Consider the following 26639-nt stretch of genomic DNA (forward strand, 5'->3'; position numbering starts at 1 on the left):
TTTTAAAATTAAGAGAACGCATTACCATCTGCATAGGATTATGGTCAGTTTCAAAAGGATTGTGGTCCATCTTGGTTGCCATTCAACATGAAAATATTTCATTTGTATATACACTACTGCAGTGTAAAATGTACAACACTGTGCAAATATTGGTTGCAAATGTAGTGCTGCCTGACAGGACATGGATATCTAAGATGTAAGCAATGGCAGACCACTTAATTGTGATATTTTTAAAATCATGGTGGCAAGGGAGAGCTTTTGTGGCTACATCCTCTCCTGACTGAGCCTACCTTAGCGTTAAAAGCACACAACACATTGTGTGTGTCAGTAGTAGTCAATTGTTTAGTATGGGGCATAACTAACCATGCAGAAACATTTTCTAAGAGCTGATACCAAAGTTACACAACAATATGATTTATGTGTACGGTAGAATGAATATAGAGGATGCTTCTATTGTATTTTAAGGGTCCCAGTTGTGCCTGGCACATTCCACCTTTGTTACTGTTTTTGTATTTGCTAACATTCTCCATATATGTTTGAGTTTACCAAGTATAACTTGTACCTTGGTTATACGGGTTCTGTTCCTTGCTTTGGCAGTTTACAAAATATTGAGAAATCTTGGGCAACTCAGTTTTTCACTGAGAGCCTCAAACATTTAGTATTTTTAATTAAGAACACTGTTATGTTAAATAATGCTTATACAATGTGTTGCCAATAATATGTTCCCACTAACCCCCTCCTGAATATACTCTGGTTTTGACTGACCCATATTTGCTATGCTGAGTTTAAGATGCTATAGGCCCGATGTACAAAGCCATTTTGTGATGATAGCATTTGTTACCACAAAATGGCTTTTTAGACTCTATTAACCCCATTTTGCGATTCTGGAATAACAAATGGATAGTTGGATGAGACGTGTTTAGGGCGTCACTTCCAAATAACGATTTGTTATGTTATGTTGCACTGAAGTATACAAAAAGGTGACAGGTAGAATGCTTGAATTAGTCTCAGCCACTAAAATTACTCCAAGCCTCCTCCCAGTCCATTGTTAGTTTGCACACCCTGCCATCTCAGCTTCAACCTAGCCATATGGAAATCAGCCTTCACTCTGCTCCAATTAGAACAGTCCAGGCCGAACTACCAGGCCAAACTCTCGCTGAATTTGAACACAAGCAACCCAGGTATGGCCAGACTTGGGTACCGTGCACACTGTGCCACTAGAACTAACCTCTGCCTGACTGATGAGGCCTAATAAGGGGCAAACAGGTCTTGGGTTGCTTGTGTTTGTGAATGTAAAAAGAAGTTTGTTGGGGAGCATGAGTAGGCAGTGGTCCCGGGGACCACTGTCCACTCCCAAACAAACTCTGAAGAAAACATTGTTTTCTTTCAAATGTTACCCCATTTCCTTTAAGGATAATGAGCTTTGTTTAAATTTAATGCATTCTCAGACATGATGGTCTGTTGATCCCAGCAAGCCTCTATCCCTGAGATGGTAGTGAGTCGCAAGTTGCTACCTACCCCAATAATATTGATGAGGTATCTTGAATTGCAACCCACCACAATTCAGACTTTTGTGAACCAACCAGTTAGTACAAAAGTCGGCTCAAAACTTTTGTGCCATTTGCGACAACGTTTTTGAATGGAAACTTCGTACATCAGGCCAATATTGTAGTAAAGGATTGTATCTCTATAAACAGCTCTAAGGAGTGTATTAAATTAGTTAAAAAGCATTAGAAAGCCAAGCACATTATCCATGCATGCTCTTTTGGTTAAAACATATACACAGCACTTGAGCCAAATAACAGGCCAGGAGTGTGCTCATCAAAAATAGCAAATAACAAAGTAAGTAACTAAGCTATCTTTGTAATTATAATACATGAACAATCAATGGTGTGCGCATTCAGGATATATGGTTTGAGAATGCAGGAATGCAGTGGTAAACGCTTGCGGCATCAATGTCAAATTTCTTATTGGAAAATATATATAGATTAGCAGGAGTACATGATGCAGCAGAGGTTGTGGAGCAAACTCATCAAAAAATGCATATTCTGCTATAAAATACCAATATTACATACTTAACTGCATCATGGTAGCAACCAAGATAAAAGAAAGTTCATAATCAAAATATTTTTTTAAGTCCAACTGGAGTGAAACACATAAGGAAAGATATATATTGAGGAGCTTTTTCTTACATGGTATCTTACAGTTCTCTTTTATCACCTTTGTTAAAGAGATCTCTCTGGCTAGTATTGATGCCGATAGCCTGGTGTACGGAGGTTCTCATCTGTCCAAAAGAACCAAAGGTATTATTGTGTCAGCGATTCAATTTGGAGCCCACACCAGTGCTGCCAGAACACAGGCACAAATCCTCAACAAGCTGTCAAGGAAAGGCAAAGACACTCTTGGAGCACCAAGATTTCGAAAGGTAAGACTTAACAACGCACTGTGGTGCAACAAATGTACTGGACTACTATTGGCTAAAAGATAAAAATGTGCAACAAGAAGAACCACAAGCCGACTTGTCCTGGTCCATATGTTAATCAATAAGTGATACAGTGAGAAGATCTATATTTTACCACTGCAACCATGCAGGTAGGCAAGGGCCCAGTCCTGGTCCATCACAAAGATACTAATAGTTTCATTTTCATTTTAACTCCTTCATCAGTGGAGAAAGGTAGTGGGCACCGAAATGGATCCCCATTCCTCACTCTACTTATAGGGGAGTCCTTTAACTCCAACACTCCTGCTTGTGAACGGTGCCTGAATATGTACCTTCTGTTGGGCAAACACATCCAATCACTTAACTGGCATAAAGTAAAAGTAAGCACATTTCACGCTCAGCTTCACCTGTTGTGCCACCATCCATCAACCTTTGCCTATAGCATCACTTTAATGGGGAAGTCAAGTAAAGAGTCCCACATATGCGCACATATCAGGCTTCTAGACTGTGTCCACAGAAAGGTAGCTATGAGTATCCTGCCTACATACATTTCAAGTTATTTCACCCAAAAAAGTCCAGAACTAGTCAAGTTTCGGAACAGTGCATCAAAGCACCAAGAATTAATTTCTCAGGGCATTTTTCATGGCCCACACATTATTAATTATACTTGCCAAAGTTGGGTGTTTGCACATTCAGGATGCCCACACTTGCAACTGGGCAATCCAGGCGCTCTTCTTATAACATCTGTATAAATGCTGGCCAATTCGTCGACTCTGGAAGTGTTATGTACAGGTATGTGGCAGAACATGTGGCAAAATGCAAATATGTTATCCCCTGCAGCTACTTGTTCAATAAGAAATGTTAACATTATAAGTAGGGCTTCCAGACAGAAAAAAGCAATTTTTTTTATTGTGTTATTTCAGGATATTTACCAAACATCTAGGTTTACCACTTAATTACATTTTTGATAAATATTACAACACTGTGCAGATGATTTTTCTAACTGCTTCTTAAGCCAGCTTAATAGGGAAAAGCAACCACATGCAGTGAAATAGCACCCTCTCCCTAGCCCATCGTGCAAAAGCACTAGCTTTGCAAAACTGACATATCATGCCCACTGGTTTCCAAAATCTGCCCAGTCCCTCTTTTTTTAAAAACATCTTCAAAGCTGCCTTTACTAAGGTCATTTGACTAACAAAAATGGACAAGGTACATTAGAATACTCTAAAAGTTACCAAGCAAAGTAAAAACAGAGATTTTACCTTTAACAGAATAAAACAGATGCTTATGTATGTCTTTTAAGGAAAGATAGTGGAGAAATGCAAACTTCTTAAGTCTGTTGTTCTTCATGGGCCTCCATTATCATCTCTTTGAGAGTTCTCTGAAGGTTCTGTGTTGTGGAAGTAGTGCTATTCAAAGTGAGTAGCTAAACAAACACAAGGACGAATCAACAAGACTGCACTCATTGTATTTAGTTATATGTGACTTAATAGTTGATCTTTACCTTGTTTTCAAGGTGGCAATGTTTATTGACGATCTGAATATGCCAGTACCAGAACAGTATGGTGCCCAGCCTCCTCTTGAGCTGATACGACAATTCCTAGAACTAGGCGGATTTTTCGACACCAAGCAACTGTCATGGAAGGTATATTATACATTTTAATGCAATACAATATATTCAAAAGTACATTTGCATAATGTTTTTCTCTTCGTTCTAAACTTTGCAAATCATATCAAATACAAAATAACCTGAAGTGTAAAGTTAAAATTCCCTTTCTGATCTAAAGAATCAAGGATGGTTACATGTTGCACTCTAAACTCAATATGCTCAAGTTTAAATATGGCTGTGCAAGTCTAGGCTGGCACTAGTTTTTGGTAGATTGACATATATCTCTTACAAGGTAAGGTGTTGTGCCATCCTATCCAGCTCATCAGTAGTTATGAACTAGCATCAATGTGCCATGATTCCTGAAGAGGAGGAAAGATTGTAACCTGTATATGACTTCAAACTGCTGCCACCTACGGGGATTCACTATGGAAGATGGAGAAACAAGATGCAGCAACATACTTATGTGGTGTGGATGTGATGGAATCCTACGCTACGCTGTAACCAAATTGTAGAGAGTAGTAACATAGATAAATAAGAATAGTAACATCAATTTGGAAGAAAGAAGTGTGAGAATGCTAATCTATCAAGACAGAGGGATGTTTTTGATGGTGTGATTGGTCAGTGAAGTCAGATTGAGCAAGAAATGTCATTCTGCTAGAATATCCATTGACGTCTGAGACTTATACTTTATGTAGTCTTATGCACAGTTTAACTCCATTTAAAAAATGTGTTGACTAGTAGGTTAGGAAAGTAAAATCATAACCTCATTGACTGCCAAGTTGCACACTACTTTGTGAGTGAATTTAAGGATGTCGAATAGTGTTGCTGATATTTTCCACTTGATCAGATCAACGCTGTCTCCTCGGCCTGCTATCACACCCTTTGCATGCTCCCCAGGATCTTCCGGTGGATCCACAACTCAACCAGGACGACAGTAACCCAGGCCCTCATCTCAAGCGGACTCGACTATGGCAACGTCCTCTACGCCGAAACCACCAAACAGCTCCTCAACCGCCTCCAGACCATCCAGAACTCAGCAGCAAGACTCATCCTTAACCTTCCCAGCAGAGACTGCGTCACCCCTCACCTCAGATCCCTCCACTGGCTCCCCATCCAGAAGAGATGCCTCATCAATCTCCTCACTCACGCCTACAAATCCCGCCACAAAACCGGTCTAACCTACATCAACCACCGCCTGGCCTTCTACCAACCGACCAGTGAGCTCCACTCCGCCAGCCTCACCTTAGCCCTCGTCCCCCACATCCGTGGCAGCTGATGAAGTGGCCTTCAACTACCTTGCCGCCAAGTCCTGGAATTACCTCCCCATCACCTGCGCTATCCTCATCAGGAAGCAGCTGAAGACCAGGCTTTTCGACCGCCACCTCTCTCCGACCGAGGATTGCTCAAACCACACAGCGCCTGGAGACTGGGCCGATATTGGAAACCAGTGGCCATGATATGCCAGTTTTGCAAAGCTAGTGCTCTGCCATTGGAATCAGTGCCTTTCTCTTTACTCTTTTAGTAAATTAGTAGGGGGACGTTGAGGTGGGTGGAAAGGGCATCTACTGATTCTTGACTGATTCTTCGTACCACCCACCTCTATATGAGGCCCATCATCATCTAATCTATACTATTCCCTCTGCAGATTCTATATCTGAAAATAACGCAGCAACAGGATGGAACCCAGGAAACATTTCACATGCTTGGGCCCAGTGCTCCAGACAAAGAAAATTGTTCATTTGAGGTAGTAACCTCATGACAGCAGAAGAGCCAACAGGAATGAGGATTATGATTGTACTAATCACTCAAGCGACCATGACTCCCAATTAAGTCCTTCATTCTGGCCAGTGCAAAAGAAATGTAAGAGTATGAGACTAGATCTATAGCTGAATTCTGTACTCTAGGCATAGAAATTGCATAGGGAAAATTAGGAGAGAATGGCCCATCTACAAACTGTGAAGCAGAGCCAGGGATGGAATAGGTCAGAATATGACTCTTGGATGAGGTTTGTAAACCAACTCTACTATGGTTGTGGGTGGCTTAAACTATGGCAGCACCATTTTTGGAACAGTGTAACTCTTTCAAAGAAAACAATCTATCAATAATGTTTAATTTGAAGAAACAGTTAGCCACTTAATCCCCTCCAACCCCTACGTCCATGTCCCAAAGTGGTGAACAAGGGTTCGGGCACTGCTGGCTTGGGGTAGCTCTGACTACAGTACGTGAGCTAACAATTGATGAGCTCAAAGTGTCATATTCTGGTTGTAGAGGATGCCAAGTGTTTGCTGTCTTTATGGCCCAAAGATTGAACCTTCCCTTCTTTCACCACTATGCCTTACTAGATTTTAGAATGCTCATAATAGGGCAGGGGCTCCTTTAAGGGTTACTATCTGGTGAAAAATCAAGAAGATAGAAAACCCTAAGCCAGTGCTGGCTTGAGGATAGAACCGTAGGTGCTCCAAAGGGAGGTGGAAATAGTCAGAATAAAATCTGGATACTTCTCAGAAGAGAACACTGAACAGCACCAGGAAAACCTCATGAACTAAAATATTCAGAGAGGAAATCCGGTAAAAAGCTGTGCGACGAAAATAAATATCAAGGTATTCTACCTGTGCAGGTACTGAAATTGAATTAGGCAAAGCCTACCGGATATGGCAACCTCTTCTGGGGGGCCTTCTTGGCATCTCTGCATTCCTCCGTCGGTAGGTCCCCCACATCCATTTTATATTTCTCTGAAAGGGATATAAAGAGGTTAGGAATATTACCAACTTGGGTCTCGTGCACCCTTGATAACCGTTTTGCTTTGATACTCCTATTGGTGAATTTAGCCTCAATTGGGCTGAAATGTGGGACGACCTGCGGCACCACAAGATGAAAACCCAGAGCAGATCTAAGCTACAGACGTTTAGAGAACCGGGATTTGTGAAGGTCATATTTGGTGGACAAATCCATAAATGATTTACTATGGTGGCCCTCCCAGATATCACCTAACTTAGATGTACATAAAGGGTACCAGGAATGGAAATTAGGCAGAACTGTAACCTGACACAAACCTGACACAAACAATCGAAGATTACATTCTTTACAGCTCCTTCAAGTCCATGTAATGGAAGCATATGCAGATGTACAGTGCTCTATTCATTAGGCTTTTGAGTGCAGTCCTTTCAGTAGAGTCCCTTCTTTGTTTCTTTCAGCATGTACAGGATGTATCGCTGATTGCTGCGTGTGCTCCACCAGGTGGTGGGAGAAATGAGATCAGCCCTCGACTTCTCAAACACTTTTGCATACTGGCTCTGCCTCAGCCTTCTATACAGAGTTTGCAGCATATCTTCCAGGTAAAGTATGTTTTTGGCACATATGAAAGCAGAATGCATAGTCTTGGGAAATAATACACCTATGGCTAAGTCTGCGCTTGAACTTACAGAAATAATATGGTTGTGAGTTTGAATACCAGTGAGTGCTATTTGCGTTTTTTGTTTTTTTAAAGGAACATTGGTCCCTTATTTGCAAAATAACGAGAGAAACAAATACATAGAGGTACAATGAGGTCTATCTTAGGTGTCCAAATGGAAAATCAAGATATTTATTTAGTTAAAAAATAACACATCAATATAGTGGGAGAACAAACAAAAGAGAAGTGTAAAACCTTCTAAGCTCAGCGTTAATCCATGTGACTAGAATGAAAACATAATGGTCATGTCACATTTATTTCTAAGTACTTATGTTCACATGAACAATTATATATCAACAATTCATGTCATGGTACTATGGCCTTTATGTTTTCGTTGCAGTCACATGGAGGAATGTCTGTGCTTAGTTTTTTAGCTTATCTTTTGTTTGTTCTTCAACTGTATTGGTTTTATTTTTTAACTAAATAAACATCTTGATTTTCCATTTGGACACCCAACATATACCTCATTGTACCTCTATGTATTGATTTTTTGTGTGTTATTTTGCAAGTAAGGGACCGATGTTCCCTTAAAAATACTTATTACCTCGGTCCCTCAATACCGCTGGGTTCCCCTTGTCTTTAATAATATATATTTGTATTGGTTAAGAAGCCTATGTCAATCATACATTTTTATCTACCTGCCGAAGAGAGTAGCAGTATGAAATACACAGGTGGGTTTGCTATTTAATCAAGACTACCTCCCTCCAGGTTGCATTAGCAAACAATTTGTTTTCAGTTGCTCTAATGGAAAGAATTCTTAGTGACACAGTTGCAAGAAACTACAAGTTGCTTTGAGGCCACCTTTCTCGGGAAGGCCAATATTGTTCCAAAAAAGGAAAATAGTTTAATTCCTGACCAACAATATAGTGATAGGAACATGCAGAGCTAGGGTGAAAATAGCTTTTTCTGGCATGATCCTAACATATATGTCCCTGTATTTAGTGTATTGATGTATAAACAAACTATCCAGTAGGTCAATCGGGTCTCACTACATAGAAAGAGGATTGCTTTTTCATTGTGCAATTGCACTTGGACACCTATGATTGTATATATGCCGGGCAGTGTAACTGGATGATTAAGGTTTTTATATTGGAGTAATATTAATTTGTACCAAAAAGACATTGAGGCTGGTAATTTTCCACTCCTCCAGTAGCATAAATGCCCAACGTCTACTTACAGTTCCAAAGATGGTGGTCATCTTTCAAGGCAGAAACGTTCCTAATTCACTCATCAGTTCTGCCTTGCCACGCTGGTAGCTCTGCAAGAAATGGAGATGGATCAACTGGCTGATCTAGAGCGGCTGATCCTCTACAAACATACTAAAATACCCTGACCTGCACAAAGCACCAGTGAAAAGATTTTCCGGCCTCAAGATGTGGTCTCTTTTCCTAAGCCTGCAAACTCCTTGCAGTGCAGCAATGTGTACAAGTTACAGCTTTTGAAGGTGGTTAGGAAGGCCATCATGCAAGCATCCACATTGCTCTTGCAGAGAATAATGTCACTTCAAAGTCTGAACAACCATTAGCACCTCCTATAAAGCCATTAATTGTCCTTTTCGATGTTGATGTCCATAAGTCCACTAGTGACATATTGCAAGTGCACCCTCAAAGAGGGTGATGCTCCAGGTGGTGCTTCAAACAAATTAAGGTGGGGAATATACCTGAACAAACGCCTCCCCTTCCACGCACTCAAGAGACACCTCCGATCAGCCGACCTCGCTCTGGCCTCTGTCCCACGCATCTACAAGACCAGAATGGGAGGTAAGTCTGGAACCACTTCCCCTTCACCTCTGGCAAGCCCACGCACTGCTCAAGTTCAGGGAGGATCTCAAAACCTGGCTCTTCGGATGATCCAAGCACTCAAAGGAGCCCCCCCTTCCCCAGCACCTTGAGACCCTCACGGGTGAGTAGCTGCAGTTTACCAACCCCTGATTGATTGATCGATTGAATGGGAGGGTGTAATTGGTCCATCACATATCGTCCCCCAAATATCCTATTTACAGACAAATGTGACGTATGTGAGGTTTTCTAACCTACAGAAAGGTTAAGTATTCCCAATGATTTATGTTTTACAGATATCACCAGGGGTATACTTTTCAGGTTGTACACACCCCCTCTATAACCACCTAGTGGCATACTTTAACATTGGGCCCTGCTAAACATTGGGCGGATGGTGCAATTCCCAGCGGGCCCCTTAACAAGGGGCTCTATATGCTCTTTGATGCACCCACAAGACAGCTGGTGGTCCAAGCATCAGTGCTGTCCAGGCTGGACTATGCCAGCTCCCTACTGGCGGGGATAAACCAGTCAGAATTTCTGCGGCTCCAGCGGGTTCAAAACGCTGCGGCCCGACTGGTGACAGGTCTGCCTAGGCGATGCTCGGTGTCCAATACTCTGCGCTCTCTCCACTGGCTCCCTGTGCAGCAGAGGATTAGATTTAAGGTTCTCTGCTTTGCATTTAAAATCCTAAAGGGTACTCCCCACAAATCTTGGAGAAATTGCTGATCCCCTATGTCCCCTCTCGCACTCTTAGATCGCTAGGCCAGAATTTAGCAGTGGTCCCGCGTTTTAAGTTGAGCAGAATTGGTGGCCGCTCCTTTCGAGTCCTGGCAGCGAGTTGGTGGAATTCTCTTCCTCCACAAATCCGGGCCATCGATGAGCTCCTTCAGTTTAGACGGGCTATCAAGACCTTTTTATTTGTTTAGTTTATCTGTTGTGTCTCGTCTCCTTTTGTCCGCTTTTAGTGCTGTGTTGTGTTCACCTTCTCAAAGCGCCAGGACGCCCCTTTGCTGGGGCAGCTGTGCGCGGTACAAATAAAAATAACATAACATAACATATAGTGGAAATCTTTCTCCTTCCCATTGGGGTTATAGGGAATCAGTGGTGAAACTGGATGATTGGTGCTGTGAGGAGCCAGACCCAATGATGGAGCATGCCAACTAGGTGTTTGAGGGTGCATGCATCCTGAAAAGGATACCCCTGGTGACATCTGTAACACATGAATCATTAGGAATGCTTTTCCTTATGTTCTCTACCCCTAATGGAGTTTAGAAAACTTCACAGAACAAATTTCATTTTTTTGTAAATAGACATTCCGAACTAACCTATGTGGTCTGCCCTAAATATTGTAATTAAATTGGATATTGTGAGGGTTTAAATCATTTTCTTTCGAGGATTCAAAGTCATCATTTGGGATGGCCTTTAAACAAATGAAGTACAACCAAGCATTTAACAAACTATCACAAACACTATTTGATGAAGACGTAGGTGGAGGATGCAAATGAGCCATAGTAAGTTGTGTTCATAAGTAATGTAATTATTTGTACTTTATACATTGACGCACATACACGATAGAAAACTACCTCTTTTAAGAGAAGGCAAAAATACCTGTGGATTGTATGAATGGACTAATGAACACAAGAATCTGCTAAAGATGGAAAATTATAGCAATAATGGCAACCTAATTCTTTTAACAGCATAACAACCAGCTCGATCATTATAAATATAGTGAATTAACTGTTCATGAGCCTCTTACTCCTGGTGCTACTATTTCAGCTTAACTTGTCTACCAAAATAACTCTTCTTTACATCTGTAGAAACTATGCAAGCAAAGTCTCTAATGTCATTTCTTCTCATTCTTTAGATCCAGTTGGGAATTTATTTGCAACACAACGATTTCTTGCCTGATGTTCTGAAATGCAGGGACCTTTTGGCATCCGCCTCTATAGCTATATACTATAAAATGTGTCACAGCATGCTCCCTACTCCAGCCAAGTGCCATTACACATTTAATCTGCGGGATCTTTTCAAGGTAAATGATATATTTTGTATATGTTGTTCTGTGTATTACTTTGGAGAATTGGTAAAGAGGTAAGGTAAAAATTTAACAGTGACAACAAAGACAATTCAAGTAAATTTCAGGATTGTGCTATTTGTGAATTCAAATTGTTTAATTGCTTTATTTTTTTTTATTGAAGATTAGCACCAAAAATCTAGTAGGATCTGATAAATTAAACCTTTTTGTGGGTACAACCCACATAACAAACCAAGAAACAATATTCAGATCAGCGGCTTTCCATGGGGAGTCGAAGGCCAAGATAACCAGGTGTACATCTGCAAGCTATTGCATTCAGTCAGCAGTGGATCCTCCACCACATCTAGATGGAGCTCACAGAGTAGGGAGAGGACCTGGGTGTAAACTTCTTCCAGACATCGTCAGCCATGTGCACTACTATGAAGAAAAAGGCAAGATCATGATCTTAACAAGAAAAAAGACTGACTGATATATCAAGGTAAAAAATCCAGCACTTTCAGGCTCTATCCAGAACCATATTTAAAAGAAGAGAATTAAAAATGACAGACTTACTTCGAGCCCAGAAGATCCTATACCAATAGGGCTAACTATGTTATATCATCTATATTTGGCAAGGCAAGAGGAGAAATCTCAGATTTACCAAAGAAAGCAAGAAGCTCCTAGATCTGGCCTTGGATGGCACACTGATGCTATTTCCAGCCAGCGGTGTAGTTACACCCAATAAAACTAGATGAGAGTGGCAAAATAATAAACCACCATTTTGGCAAGACAAAGCAACCCTGGAGGACATTATAGCAGCATGTACTGCCGTATTTAAACATCTAGGAGGCACCAGTCTCTCATTGGAGGGAAGGGGGAGCACTAGAGACAGCCTCAGCTTCACACACAAATGAGGATTGAGATCCTTATTGGCACTACCACTGGACAAAGACATCACACCTATGCAGCCGAGACCAGTGGAGCATTAAAGGCCAGAACAATGTAGGAGAGGACGTGAAAGGTGAGGAATACTAACTAGCCTTTGAAAGGGGGACCTTAAGCAGTCCAAGGGACAGAGCCCAGGTCACAGGGGATATGTTGGGTACTGTTTACAAGTAGATGTGTTTCATCTTAAAGGGTATAGGAACCTTCTGTTGGTCGTTTGGGAACTCAGACTCCACACACAGCATTACCATACAAACTAACATGACTTATTGCACCGCTGCACATTATCAAATGTCATAGAAACCTTGGTCACTGACATAGAGTTGAGAATAATTAGCTTTACTTTCAAAGACTTGAACACTCCCATAAAATGCTAAGCAACAAATGCAACATCTTTAGTATTCAAGAAACATATCTCTTTAAAAAAAACTGGTTTAGACTTGAGGCTAATGTTTGTCCTCAAATCCCACAAATATAGCTGTAATAGCAACACTGTTTGAATGAGGGGTAGATTGTGAGGTACTTTACATCACCCTGGATGAAGTATGCTGAACCCTGAGCTTCAAGTTCACCATGGGTCAGGTGAATTAAACTTATTGCTTATATATATGCACCATACCCACACCATGAAAGCTTCCCCACAGCATAGGTATATCACTTTTCCTGAGTCCTCAGCATCAAGTGGCTCAGAGACCATGAACGACCAAGACCAAGTTCAGCAGTGAATACAGCTTCTACTGACTACATAGATTCACATTACAGAACATTTTTGGTTAAGGGCAGATGGAGACCCCAGAGTGGGGGCAGTGTGGAGATCAGGCAGAGGTAACAGGGGACAGAGACCATGTACGTGCTAAAATCAGGAAACAAACTGTCAGCAGTACCACTGGTGGCAGACAGGAACTCAATCATTAACTTGTCCAAATCTACACTGACAATAGCAGAATCCTAGATCTTGTCCAGGAGCCTCTGTTGTGTGCCCATCAATGTCCCAAACACTGAGACCTCCATCAACATTTACACCACCAGCACACACAATAACACACCAGATTTTAGCATTCGGAAAGGTGGTCTTGAGAGATATGACACAATTAGTGGAAAAGAGGGACTATAAAAATACAATACAACCAAGCCTGAAATACTGGTACTGGAGACACTGAAGGAAAACACCAATGCAGTAGTCAAACCTGCTGATAAAGGGGGAGCAATAGTGATCTAGGACATGGAGGACATGGAGGATTGCACCAATGACATTTTATTGCAATTGAATGTAACAAGAACACTATATGAAATTCAGGACCAATCCAATGCAGAAGGTTAGCTGCCTAATCAGATCAGTGATGGACAGAGGACTAGCCAGAGTTTACCTGAATGAGTAGGAGTAGGAGTATCTCAATAAAAAGCATCCCGCATTCCGACAATATAAACTTTGCCAAAAATATACAAATGGATGGAAAAACCCCAAGACCATTCCACTGTGTCGGAGTGTGGCTCAATTTTGGAACCACTCTGTAAATACATAGATGTGTTCATTAAAACATGTGTTCCTGATACAAGAGCGCATGTCAGGAACACTATGGATGTTATCAGACAGATCAAAGATCATCCTTCTGCAAGTGACATCCAGGTTTCTGTCACAATTGACATCACCTCATTATATACTAATATTCCACAAAAGGAAGCACTTGAGGTGATAAGGGATACGCTGGAAAAAAAACCCTAGACATATGCAAGTACTCACTGACTGTATTGTGCCATTATTGGAGCTCGCCTTGCGAAAAACTTCTTTGTGTTCCTAGGAACCCTTTTGTTTTTACAAGAACAAAGGTGCAGTGATGGGAACAGGTTTATCTCCAGACCAGGCTCATATCTAAATGGCTAGCAATAAACACAAGTACCTATACCCCAAAATCAATCCCCTTTATCAATAACATTACCCTGTGGAAGTGATACATTGATGATGTCTTTATGATTTGGACAGGGAATTTGACTGAGGTAAAAATAATTTGTAACCTAGTTTAATGAGAGATGCCATGACATCCAATTTACAATGTCATACAGCATTTTCTCCATTGATCCTTTGGATATTACAATCAAAGTGGTTGATCAAAAATTGTATACAACTATCTATAGAAAACTCACTGAGCACAATACACTTCTCAGGTACTCCAACCATTACCTCAGGACCCTACAATAGTCAGTTCCTCATCATCTAAGATCACACTTCTGAGATCCGCTATTTCCTTGGTCAATTTACATGTGTATTCCAAATAAGTGTCCACTCCTAGCAACATCCAATGTCTGGAACAATTATTTGCTACAAAACTAAACTTTTCTCCAAATTGTGGGTCATCAGTAAAGATGGAAGGCTCATTTTTCACTTGCAGCCCTACAAGAATTATATTGCCTTATACATAGTTGGCCAATAGGTGCCCATGTGGCTGAGCTCTTATCAATTTCTTTTCAAGCTTTTCTAATTTGTTAAGTTTCTCTTGGCTGGGGCCTGAATCGAGAAAGCTGGTGGTAGAAGGACTTTGTGGTAGTTTCTGTACCAGGTCTTCACTGTATGAGAGAGTTTATTTTGCTGACATTCTCTTTCAACCAGAAAAATGAAGAGAATCTCTTCAGTCACTAGGTAAAAAACGATTTCCCTCACAGGTATGCACCTGTAAATTACAGACAGACTTTCCAATGGGGAAACCCTGCATTCCTCAGAACCTGGGTGAATAATTATTATCACCTCAAGTGGCTCTGTCGGAATTGATTTAGCATGTGGTCCTAAACATTTTTTGTAACAAGAAGTCATACACCAATCCCATCCTCAATAGATAATATTTTCTTGACTAAATCACACTTGCCTCATGACGCATACCTATAATCAGTAGCGGTCCGTGGAGGGAGTTCGGTGGGGCAGTGAGGCGAGGCGGGGCAGGGGAGGGGCAGGGTGGGGAAATGTAAATACCGGAATATGGATGAACGGAGGTAAGTACACATTTAAATGAATAAAACAAAATTTGTTGCGCGCGCTGCATCGTATTTTGAGATGCAGCGCGCGCAAAGGAATTCATTTTATTTATTTAAATGTGTAATTACCTCCGTTCATCCATATACCGGTGTTTACATTTCCCCGCCCCGCCTCACCGCCCCACGGAACTCCCTCCACGGACCGCTACTGCCTATAATGTATATAAGATGTATACATTCAGTACTGTTCAACACATTGAACAGTTCTTGGTGGTCATATGTTTATAGAATTGGAACAGAATGCTCCTGTGCAAAGAATCGTGAAAGAATGAAAAAGGTGCTCATGTAGTTGATAAAAGCTGTAAAAAGGTTAGACATAGTCTTTTGCAAAATAACTAGTAGCACTTGGCTATGCTTCATTGGGAAGCATCCTATGTAATTAATGGTTCACTGTCATTGAGTCGCAAGTAGGGTGTAAATAGTACAAGCTGTGTCTTCATAAAGCTTGGACGTTTCACCCCCACAAATGCTATATGTACAATTCCATACACACAATCATACAATCTCGAACCTAAATGAAACTCATCATAATCCACCTGCAATGCCATTGCCTCTACTTATGAAACCCTGCAAAGTTATGACTCATCATATCAATCAGATGTGAACATTTCCCATAAGTTGTGACATGTGTACAATATAATAAAGAGATCAAAAAGAACACACGAGGTTCCTGGAATGTAACAGGGGAAAAAAGCATGTTATGGTTACAGTAATATAGCCACTACTCATGCGTTCCTTGGGAAATAAGGTGCCATCTGTGGATCAGCCTAAAAGTAAGTGTAAAAAGAACTGACAGTCCTGTTGTGAAATTCCTCTATGGATTCAAAAATACTTGTCATAAAATATACTTGCAAAACAATTAACATCACTCACCAAATCAAGGAACCTTTTTGCTTCTGACTTTGCAGCTGTCACACGTTTCACCTAATTAGAGCTCTCTGGAAATCCAAAGAGTAAATAAATCAATCAAAACATATCAATTCTCCCCTAGGGTCAGTGAAGAAGACTAATGCGGGATGTGCAGTGATCACATTCACCAAAAATCAATCCTCCCACATGTAAAGTCCAAACCATCACAGAAGAAAGACTGATGATCTAAAGGAAGATTACACAGCATCAGGATTACAAAGAATATGAAAAGGACTAGTGATCCCTCTTGGGTTGAAGGACTGGGCTATTCTAAGGCCCAGCGGTGCCAGGGGACAACACCTGAAACCTTCGTGGGTTACCTGTTCCGGCGTACCAAACACAGAGACTCGGGACACTTCCGGCGGCGTCAAAGATCAGCGTTTATTTACTGCAGGGATACAGAAATCGCAAGAAGTACACAACGTGTAGGTTCTGGGAGACTGCTTCAAATTACACAAGTGGATCGCTCCTTTTATACACATTTTGGTCATAGAACAACATGGCAGACAAAGGTTACAGTTTAGTTCCCACAGTAAACTTCAAAAGGGTCGCATTCACGTTTCAGAAACCCGGAATACAATTTCAGCTTCATTGCCGGTTCCCAACTGTAAAAGCAGATCATCCCCACATTAAGCACATTCCATTCTGGCTGTAAACACATTAAGAGGAAAGACAGAAACAGATGCAAAGGAAGAACAAGGATGCACAACAGATTAGAAACGAGTGTAGAGGGTAATAACGGAAACCAGATCGCAGAATCAAAGACCTCGTGACTAAATGCAAGCATGACTGAAACAATAGACCAATACGGCAAGATGAGCCCTGAGCGGGGCCATCTGCCTCTGCCGTGACACTTCCCTCATCATAAAAGACACCCTCAAAGGAACACGTGTCCTCCATGGAAACTTGGGAATCCCAGGGTCACAAAGCGGACAAGGTCCGTTCGCTGGCTACTTGAGGGCAAGAGACAAAATGGATGCCGCATCTAAAATGGAACCCGGGGGTTCGAATGGACATACCTAGAAATGAGACGATCCGTACATAGCAGCGTAGCGAAAACGCGTACACCCACTAAACTCGCCATTTGCGGTTCGCTGATACCAGACTCGTCCATATTCAAAACACACCCAAAAAGTGTCGTTCCAATTCACACGGAACCTCAGACGCTCCTTTTGCCCTCATGTAGGCAAGCACTAATCGAGATCAGAGTCGATTTCGATATTCATCAGATCGTTCAGCTGTTGCTGGAACATCATTCTATCCATCAATGTCTCCTTGGTAACAGATGGCCGTCTTATACACGCTGTAGCACAAATACTACATAAGGCAGGACCACACTGCACACAAAGACAACACATGAATAGGAACGTTACAACAACCCCTACAATCATCAGAATCTTCCAACCCCAAGTGGATAGCAGGCCCCAGAACCATCCTAGAAGTGTCCAATTACCCTCGTCCACGTGTATGGACTCAGAAATTTTATGCAACTTCGAAATGGCTTGGTAAACAGTTGGAGCATTGTCAGGAATGAAAATGCAACAGCTCGAATGGATAACTTTGCACACACCACCTCTATCTGCAAGAACAACGTCGAGAACCATACGGTTCTGCAACGTCATAAGTCTATCCGCCTGCAGTTCTGCTGTTAAATTACCAAGAGCGCTCGCAGTTATGTTAGCAGTCATCTCTACCACACGGGTCAACTGTCTCAGGTTTCTACTATTTACCATAGGTCCCCAAAATGGCAAGAAACCCTTAAAGAAGTCTCCTGATTCTTGACCAGCAGTATCCTCTTCACTAATAACGCCTCTCACAACTCTAGTCTTGTGATAGTCCGAGGCAACTGAAAAGGTCGGTGGCAAAAGATTCGCGATATAACAGGTTCCCGAGAAGTCACGGGGCAACCATGTATATGCACGTTCATAACATACGAAATAGGTACCCTTGGCAGTCAGAAGAACAGGGGAAGAGAGCATCGGGAGAACATACGTGTCAGTGCAAGCACTGTTCCCGAGTTGCGCTCTCGGATTTCGACCAAAACCCTTCAAGCAGAAATTACCGAGGTGGGGTACGATCCATATTGGAGACGAGCTCTTGAGCTGTCTATCACCCACTGACGTACTATACTCAGCTTCACTCAGGTCCTTATAGGCTTGCACCTCTTCATCTGGAATAAGCGATGCATCAAAAACATCTCTATCTAAATCCGCAATCGCTATTGCCAAAGGCTTGTGGTATGGACCAGGACAAAAGTTTGCAGAGCGTGGCTCTCGACTGGGGTAGGAATCCAGTGCACTACGGAACATAGTTTGGAATGCTCGTGCTGACCCTTGGGAGCTATAAGGAAGAACCAGATACGGAATACCCCTATCCATGGTATGTGGCATTAACCCACACACCCAACAGTTGGTAGTGTTCATTACCAACTGATGCTGATGTAGGAGCTGAACGAAGGAGTTATTCATGAATTCCGCACGTCTAACCTGTTCATGTTGTGGCAGAGGGTGAAAGGAATGTGGTGAAACAGTGGTAGTAGAACTTAGTTTAGGAGAAAGAGTAGGTGAAATGGAAGGCAACAGCGACTGTATTCCGAAATACACTCCACCCACCAATAGCAGAGACACAGTCAGAAATAACAGAAGTACCTGGAACAAAAAACACTTCGTTCGTACAATCTTGTGCAATTTTGATCTTTGCGCCGACATCCTTTCTACTTCCAACAGCTTAGAGAACGCCATCCTCTAAAAACCGTCCGTACGTACTTGACGCACTTCGTTCTGAGTAGCGATTATCAATTCCCAGGAGTTCCCAGGAGTCGACAAAAAGTAACCAACCTAGTGTCAGAAACCTGCTAAATAGAAAGGAGTACCCGCACGGCCCTACGGTTAACCCGGATGATAGGTTTTCCTAAAACACGCAGCTTAATACAAATCTCTTCAGCTGTGAAAAACATACATAAAAACTCAAAAATGCAGAAAAGGATGTAATTGTTCGTAATGTTCTTGGCAACGGGAAAGGAAAAATATAAGGAAAATTTTATTAGTCTCTGTTACGTGGACGAAGAAAATATCGATCTCCTCCAGGTCGAGTCTGCTCGTCAAACAATTGTTCAGCCGGTAAAACAGTGTTCAGTCGATTGGATGATGATTCAGACCTCGAATTCTCTTCAACTGACGACTCAACAGGTGTGTCTGACTGCGATGGCAATGAATTGTCTCTTACAGGCTGGGCATCGCTGAACGGCACGAAACATAAAGGAGTCTCAGTTTCCGTTGCCGCTATACCAGTTCTCACCCAACTATCGGTCGGGAGAGGGATCGGCACCTTTTTGGTATGGCCGGCGTGTACCCAATTCTTTCCGCCTTCCAACCGAACTGCAGTCCTCGTGGCCAACAGCACCTGATAGGGTCCCACGAATCTCGGCTCCAGGTTACGTTTTCGACCAAAATTTCGGGTAACGACCCAGTCGCCTGGTTGGAGCCGATGTTCAGGACCCTCTGTCTGTGCTGGCAAAGCTTCAAAGACCTGTTGATGAATGGACCTTAGTTTAATAGTCAGATCATGAAGATAATCAATTAGCATTGGATACTCAAGACTATCAAAAGCCTTAGGTCTCGGGACTCCCCAAATATTCGCAGGGCGGCCGAACACAATCTCATAGGGGCTGAGCCCTACTCGAGAGTGCACGGTCGCTCTGGTCGATAAGAGAGCCAGAGGCAAGGCATCAGGCCATGACAAACCAGTCGTAGCCTGTATCTTTGCAAGTTTCAGCTTCAGGGTACCATTGTACCCTTCAACTAGACCCGCTGCCTGGGGATGATTGGCACTATGGAATTTCTGTCGAATTCCAAGGCCCTTACACACACTCTGCATCACACTTCCCACAAACTCGCTTCCATTATCTGACCACACAATCCTTGGCATTCCATACCGTGGAAAGTATTCCTTCAGTAGGACTTTCGCTGTGGATAGAGCAGTATTATCCTTAAGAGGATAGGCCTCGATCCATCTGGAGAACGCACAAACCACAACCAAAACGTACTTCAGATTGTTGCATCTCTCCATATGGATGAAGTCCAGTTGGATAACCTCAAAGGGACAGGCAGGAGGAGCAAAATTACCAGGTGGTGTGGGGGTGCCCTTACCAGGAGTATGCATCAAACACACCATACAGTTTTTAACCACCCTTTCAGCACACTTAGCAATACCATCATTCTTCCATACAGGGGACAATAACTTACATATACCTTTCGCACTAATGTGTGACAACCCATGAGCCATAGTCACGACAGCTAATGCATACGCATCCGGTAACATCCACCTCTGCCGTTCAGTCAAATCAACCCAACATCCATGCATGTCCAACTTGCCCGTACTTTCTTTCCACTTGGTTCTTTCAGTTTCAGTGGCCTCATTCTGAATTGATTTCACACTTTCAACAGTGTCTTCACACATACCAGTCTCCGTCGGCCATCTCACTGATCCCGAAACATACATTCGGGTTGCAAGATTCTTGGCCGTTTCCTTAGCAATCTCGTCTGCAAATGCATTACCACGACCAACATCATCCGTAACCTTTTGATGTGCACTACATTTAACAATCGCTACCTGTCTAGGCAATGTAAGTGCATCCAAAAGATCATTCACGAGCTGCCCGTGTTGGATCTTCGTACCATGCGACGTCATAAATCCTCTTTCTCTCCACAATCGCCCAAAACTATGCGCAACACCGAATGCATACTGACTGTCGGTGAACACATTCACTCGTTTTCCTTTTGACAAAACACACGCTCTTGTTAACGCAATCAATTCTGCTGCTTGCGCTGAATTCTGACTCAATCTCGCGGTTTCCACAACCGTGCTCAATGTCACTACAGCATATGCAGTTGTCACATCACCATTCGGCAATTTAAAGCACGAACCATCAACATACAGAGTGCCATCAGGATCTGCCAACGGAGTGTTTTTCAGGTCTACACGACCCTTCGTTTCTTCCTCAGTTCGTAAATAACAATCATGTGGTGGTACACCATCTAGTTCCATGTTAATCGGCAACAATGTCGCCGGATTCAGAACATTACAACGCTTGATCTGTATATGACTTGCCAAAAGCGTCAACTCATACCCGGACAACCTTGCACTCGTCAGATGTTGAGTTTTTGTCCGATTCAGGAGAGTGTCAACTGCATGCGGAACCATCACTATGAGCATATTATCCATGACCAGACCCGCAGATTGTCGAATAGACACTGCAGCTGCCGCTGTCGCTCTCAAGCAACTGGGCAACGCTCTAGCTACCGGGTCTAAAGTCGAGGAAAAATACGCACATGGACGCTGCTTACCACCAAATTGTTGCGTCAAAACGCTCAACGCACAACCTTCTCTCTCGTGAACGTATAGTGTAAATGGCTTACTGTAGTCAGGAGTACCTAACACAGGAGCCGAACACAACGCATCACGCAGTTCAGAAAAACTTTTCTGACATTCTTCCGTCCATGGCAAAGGAGACGAGACATCCTTGCACGTAAGAGCTATCAATGGCTTCGCTAACAGTGAAAAATTTGGAATCCACTGTCTGCAGTATGACGTGATACCCAAAAAGGCACGCACATCTCTCTGAGTTGTTGGCACAGTCATTCGAGCAATTGCTGCAATTCTTTCAGGGGTCAATCTCCTTCCCGCCTTTGACAATAAGTGACCTAGATAGGTTACTTCTTGACAACAATATTGTAGTTTAGAAGGTGACACTTTATGATGTAAGTCACATAGATGCTGTAACAGTGACACTGTAGCAGTTTTACAAATCTGTTCAGTGTCAGCAGCTACCAACAGATCATCGACGTACTGAATCAAAGCCGCCCCAGCCGGCAACACAAACGCATCAAGTTGACCCTTAAGAGCCTGGCTGTAGATCGATGGACTCTCACAGTAGCCCTGAGGTGCGCGTTTAAACCTGAAGCTGCGACCACCTAATGAGAAACCGAATAAATCTCTGCTTTCCTCAGCAATTGGAATGCTAAAGAACGCATTCTTAAGATCGATTACCGAGAACCATGATGCAGAAGCTGGAATCAGAGTCAGCAAAGCTGTAATGTCAGGCACCACGGGAAACTGCGGAACAACAATTTTATTGACCTCCCGTAAGTCAATAACAAAACGATACACAGGAGGCTGAGAGGGATCAGTTCATTTCAAAATAGGCAACACAGGACTATTACACACGTTACCCCGCGTTTCCTCGATAACATCTTTATCGATCAAATCGTAAATGATCGCTAAAAGTGCTCGTTCACCATCAAGAGAAATACGATACTGGGGAATGCGTGGCAATCGCACGTTTGACTTCAATTGAACAACATACGGTGGTATGTTCAGCAGGCCCACATCATTGGGGCCTGTCGCCCACAAAGAATCAGGAAGAGAACTCAATTCCGGTGGGAGCTTATCAGTCGACAGATACATAGGAGAGAACACTCTCTGACCTAGCGTCAACTCTACTCCCGCAGGGGAGCAGTACAAAGTCGCATGTAACCGCTTCAATAAATCCAAACCCAAAAGATTCTCACCACAACCAGTAGTAAAAATCAAAGGAGCTTCTAACTCTCGAGACCCAATTGTAAGGGGCAAAGGGCTAGAAACCGGATTGCTAACGGGGGCGCCAGAGAATCCAACGGAAACATTCGTTAAGCCAGACAAGGGTGCGCAAGGGAGTTTCGAACGCATGATGGAACTTTTCGCTGCACCAGTGTCCAACAGAAAAGGCTCAACTACGCCCAATGTGGCAACTGCAACATAAGGCCCTCTCTGATCAACCGGAACTGATACTACTCCCTTTCTTTGTCTATGGCTGTCCTAGTAAGTACCGTCCGCGTTAACATCATGCTCGACGTAATAGTCGTCCACATGATACTGCGCAGATCGTCCAGACGGAAGATCGCGCCGATCAAAACAATTTTGCGAATCTGATGAAGTGGCAAGACGCTCGTTCTGATTCTGAGTAACACCGCGACCTCTACCACGTGATGCTTGTTGAGGACCACTGCGACTTCCTCGAGCCGAAACACCATTGTTGCGGTCACGCAGCACGGGACAATTAAACTTCAAATGACCCTCACTCCTACAATATGCACATTGATTATACCCCAACACAAAACGAGGCATAGAGGAGTCGGTACGTAGCTGTGATCTAGAAAACTGCGGTTGTGACCGATGTGACTGCTGCGAGTCATTTTGATTCGAGCGCGGAGGATACGCTTGCTGCAATAAAACCTTAGTTTTGAGATCCTTCGTTTTCTTATCTGCGCATTCGCTTTCTTCCTTCTCTCTATTTTCATAGTATTGGGCCGTGGCTAATATCTGAGCAGTTGTAGAGACGGCCCACGAACTTTCAGAATTTTTCAACTTGATACTCAGTTCAGGCAATAAATTAGATACAAATTTATCAACAAACAATCGCTGACCTCCCTCAGAGCTCATATCCTGACCACTATGATCAATAAATGCCTCCTCAAATCTCGTAAAGAAATCGGAGACACTCTCATCTTTCTTTTGTTTGCACGCAGACAATTTGTCCCAATTAACACGTATGGCGGGCATAAGTGTCTTCATAAGTGTAATGATCCTCTGAGGCAAATTCTCAATGAGCTGTTCAGGTTTAGCCCCACCAACTTGCTGTGCGTCAGCCGCCACAAGAGCAGCCCAATCACCGCCTAACTCAGCTGCGTGATCCTCTTGGCGAATTTTCGCCCAAATCGGTTGAGGTACTACGTTACCAAACAACATGTCGATATCTGCAAGATTCATAACAGTAGCGGCCACTAGTTGGGACAACTCCTTATAATAACCTGCAGGATTTTTACGGGGGTCGGGCAAGGTTTGCTTCACCTGCAAAACTTCCGATCGCTTCCATGGGAGGTGTATCCAAACTCTCTGAAAGTGAGGTGGAATAGCAGGATTAGCATTAGGATTACCTGGCATCCATACTGGGGGAACTTCCCGCATAGGATACTGACCAGGTTGTGCCATCCACTCCGCAGTTTCGTCCTTAAACAATGCTCGAGGTTGTACCACAGAGCGAAAAGATAATAAACGCTCTAGAGCATGTCGAACGTTATCACCTACAATCGTACCAGTCGAAAACTGATTCTGAAGCTCAGTTATCTCGGACGGTACATTATCTACCGCATCAGTATCCCACTCTTCTCGTAAGAATTTACACATTTCCTCATACACAAATCTCTGTGTAGGCTCATTAAACTGGGAAAACGTCTCGAAAACTATGCGCGACGAATACTTCGCAGGATGCCGAATCCATTTACGCGCCATTTTCACTAACGACTCACGTTCCCTACCATCAGGAATTTGACTGCGCCTCTGAGCAACATCAGAAAGATTTGACCCAAGTACGGGTCCAAAAAACGGGGAATAGAGAGTAGCGACAGCATTAAATAGTCGACTACGAACGGAAGGGGATGAAGAAGAAGGTACAGGAGCAACAGTAGTAGGAGGAAGTGAAGAAACAGTAGCAGTAGTCGGGGTAACAGGAGTAACGGTAACGAGAGGCTGGTGAGGTACCGGTAAAGGAGCAGTAGGCAAAGGAGCCGATAAAGGAGGATGGACAATCTGTGGCACAAGGGGATTCAGAAGAACAGGAGGAACGGCAGGCTGACCAGCAGCCGCCAGAACAACAGGTTGAGGAACAGGAGGAATCACCGGACCCACAATATCTGGAGCATAGGGAGGTGGTGATTTCAAGAGATAAGATAATAGGGGATCCTCTATCACCTCCTCTCCAGGTTTATCAGAAACAGACGGTAATGCCGGATAACATCTATCCACCGCCATATGAGGAAGTCGAGCACTAACTTCCTGCTCCTTCTCATCTTTGTCCCGCTGATACTGTTCTGCATTTCGCATCACCGTAATGACACCTTCTCTCTTATTTTTCTTTATCTGTTTGATTTCTTTCTGCTTGGCCTCTTTGCGCCATAACCGAAAGGAATCAAACATGGCCGGCCTAGCCTTCCTTTTAAACAATTTAGCCTCAAGATTATCTAGGATTGCAGTTTCGAAACTACCATGTGATGGCCAACTAAGAACACCATCATTTTTAGTGTAACGGATCCAATAGTCATTATACACAATAGGACCCACGCCATGGCGACTGTAGAGCTCATAAATTGGAGTTCCAACCGGAGGTATCGGGCATGAATCCTCTAGTCGGGAATCCGTGCTGCAACATTTAAGGAAACCAAACAAAGTACTACGGCCAGGCATCGTGCACACTAACCGAGTTTACAAACTTCAAGGGCTATCGAATAACGATGTCCTCGCAAAAAATGCAAGACCCTCGGTTTTGGCAATTGCAATCGTCAAAAAAAAAAAAAACAACTTAAGAACCAACAACTAAGAACCACAAATGCAATGGAACCATGCAAACAACCAAGTTTAACCAAGAACTCTGGGAGCGACCCACAAATACTTAACTGAAAGAGCAATGGCGTCACCAGGAAGGCCCGTCTATCGTCTCGCCGTACAAAGGACTACGCCAGGCGCCAAAACAGGTCGACAGTCAGGGTATCAGCCCGTCGCAGCCGTCAGGAGGCGGGAATCTTCGCGGGAAAAGTCTTCGGGCCACTTATTTCGACAACTGGATCGATGAAGCGGGGTGCACCTTCCCTCGGAGATTTCACACGAAGTTCCTCACGATCGTCGGGCTTGGACCGGTACCGCTGATGTCGCCCCACGTTGGGCGCCAACTGAAGGACTGGGCTATTCTAATAATTAGAATAGCCCAGCGGTGCCAGGGGACAACACCTGAAACCTTCGTGGGTTACCTGTTCCGGCGTACCAAACACAGAGACTCGGGACACTTCCGGCGGCGTCAAAGATCAGCATTTATTTACTGCAGGGATACAGAAATCGCAAGAAGTACACAACGTGTAGGTTCTGGGAGACTGCTTCAAATTACACAAGTGGATCGCTCCTTTTATACACATTTTGGTCATAGAACAACATGGCAGACAAAGGTTACAGTTTAGTTCCCACAGTAAACTTCAAAAGGGTCACATTCACGTTTCAGAAACCCGGAATACAATTTCAGCTTCATTGCCGGTTCCCAACTGTAAAAGCAGATCATCCCCACATTAAGCACATTCCATTCTGGCTGTAAACACATTAAGAGGAAAGACAGAAACAGATGCAAAGGAAGAACAAGGATGCACAACAGATTAGAAACGAGTGTAGAGGGTAATAACGGAAACCAGATCGCAGAATCAAAGACCTCGTGACTAAATGCAAGCATGACTGAAACAATAGACCAATACGGCAAGATGAGCCCTGAGCGGGGCCATCTGCCTCTGCCGTGACACTTCCCTCATCATAAAAGACACCCTCAAAGGAACACGTGTCCTCCATGGAAACTTGGGAATCCCAGGGTCACAAAGCGGACAAGGTCCGTTCGCTGG

The 26639-nt window shown here is 43.2% G+C and overlaps 1 protein-coding gene across 1 annotated transcript in view; it reads left to right on the forward strand.

Moving 5' to 3' along the window:
* DNAH14 (dynein axonemal heavy chain 14) overlaps positions 1-26639 on the forward strand; it is an 894889-nt gene that overhangs the window by 479232 nt on the left and 389018 nt on the right. The window contains exons 48-51 of the mRNA XM_085610384.1: positions 2232-2425; positions 3957-4085; positions 7244-7384; positions 11143-11310. Of these exons, the coding sequence (XP_085466510.1) occupies positions 2232-2425; positions 3957-4085; positions 7244-7384; positions 11143-11310 (632 nt within the window). The remainder of the gene's footprint in view (positions 1-2231; positions 2426-3956; positions 4086-7243; positions 7385-11142; positions 11311-26639) is intronic.

The sequence above is a fragment of the Triturus cristatus genome, chromosome 6, assembly GCF_964204655.1.
Source record: "Triturus cristatus chromosome 6, aTriCri1.1, whole genome shotgun sequence".
Classification (NCBI taxonomy): Eukaryota; Metazoa; Chordata; class Amphibia; order Caudata; family Salamandridae; genus Triturus; species Triturus cristatus.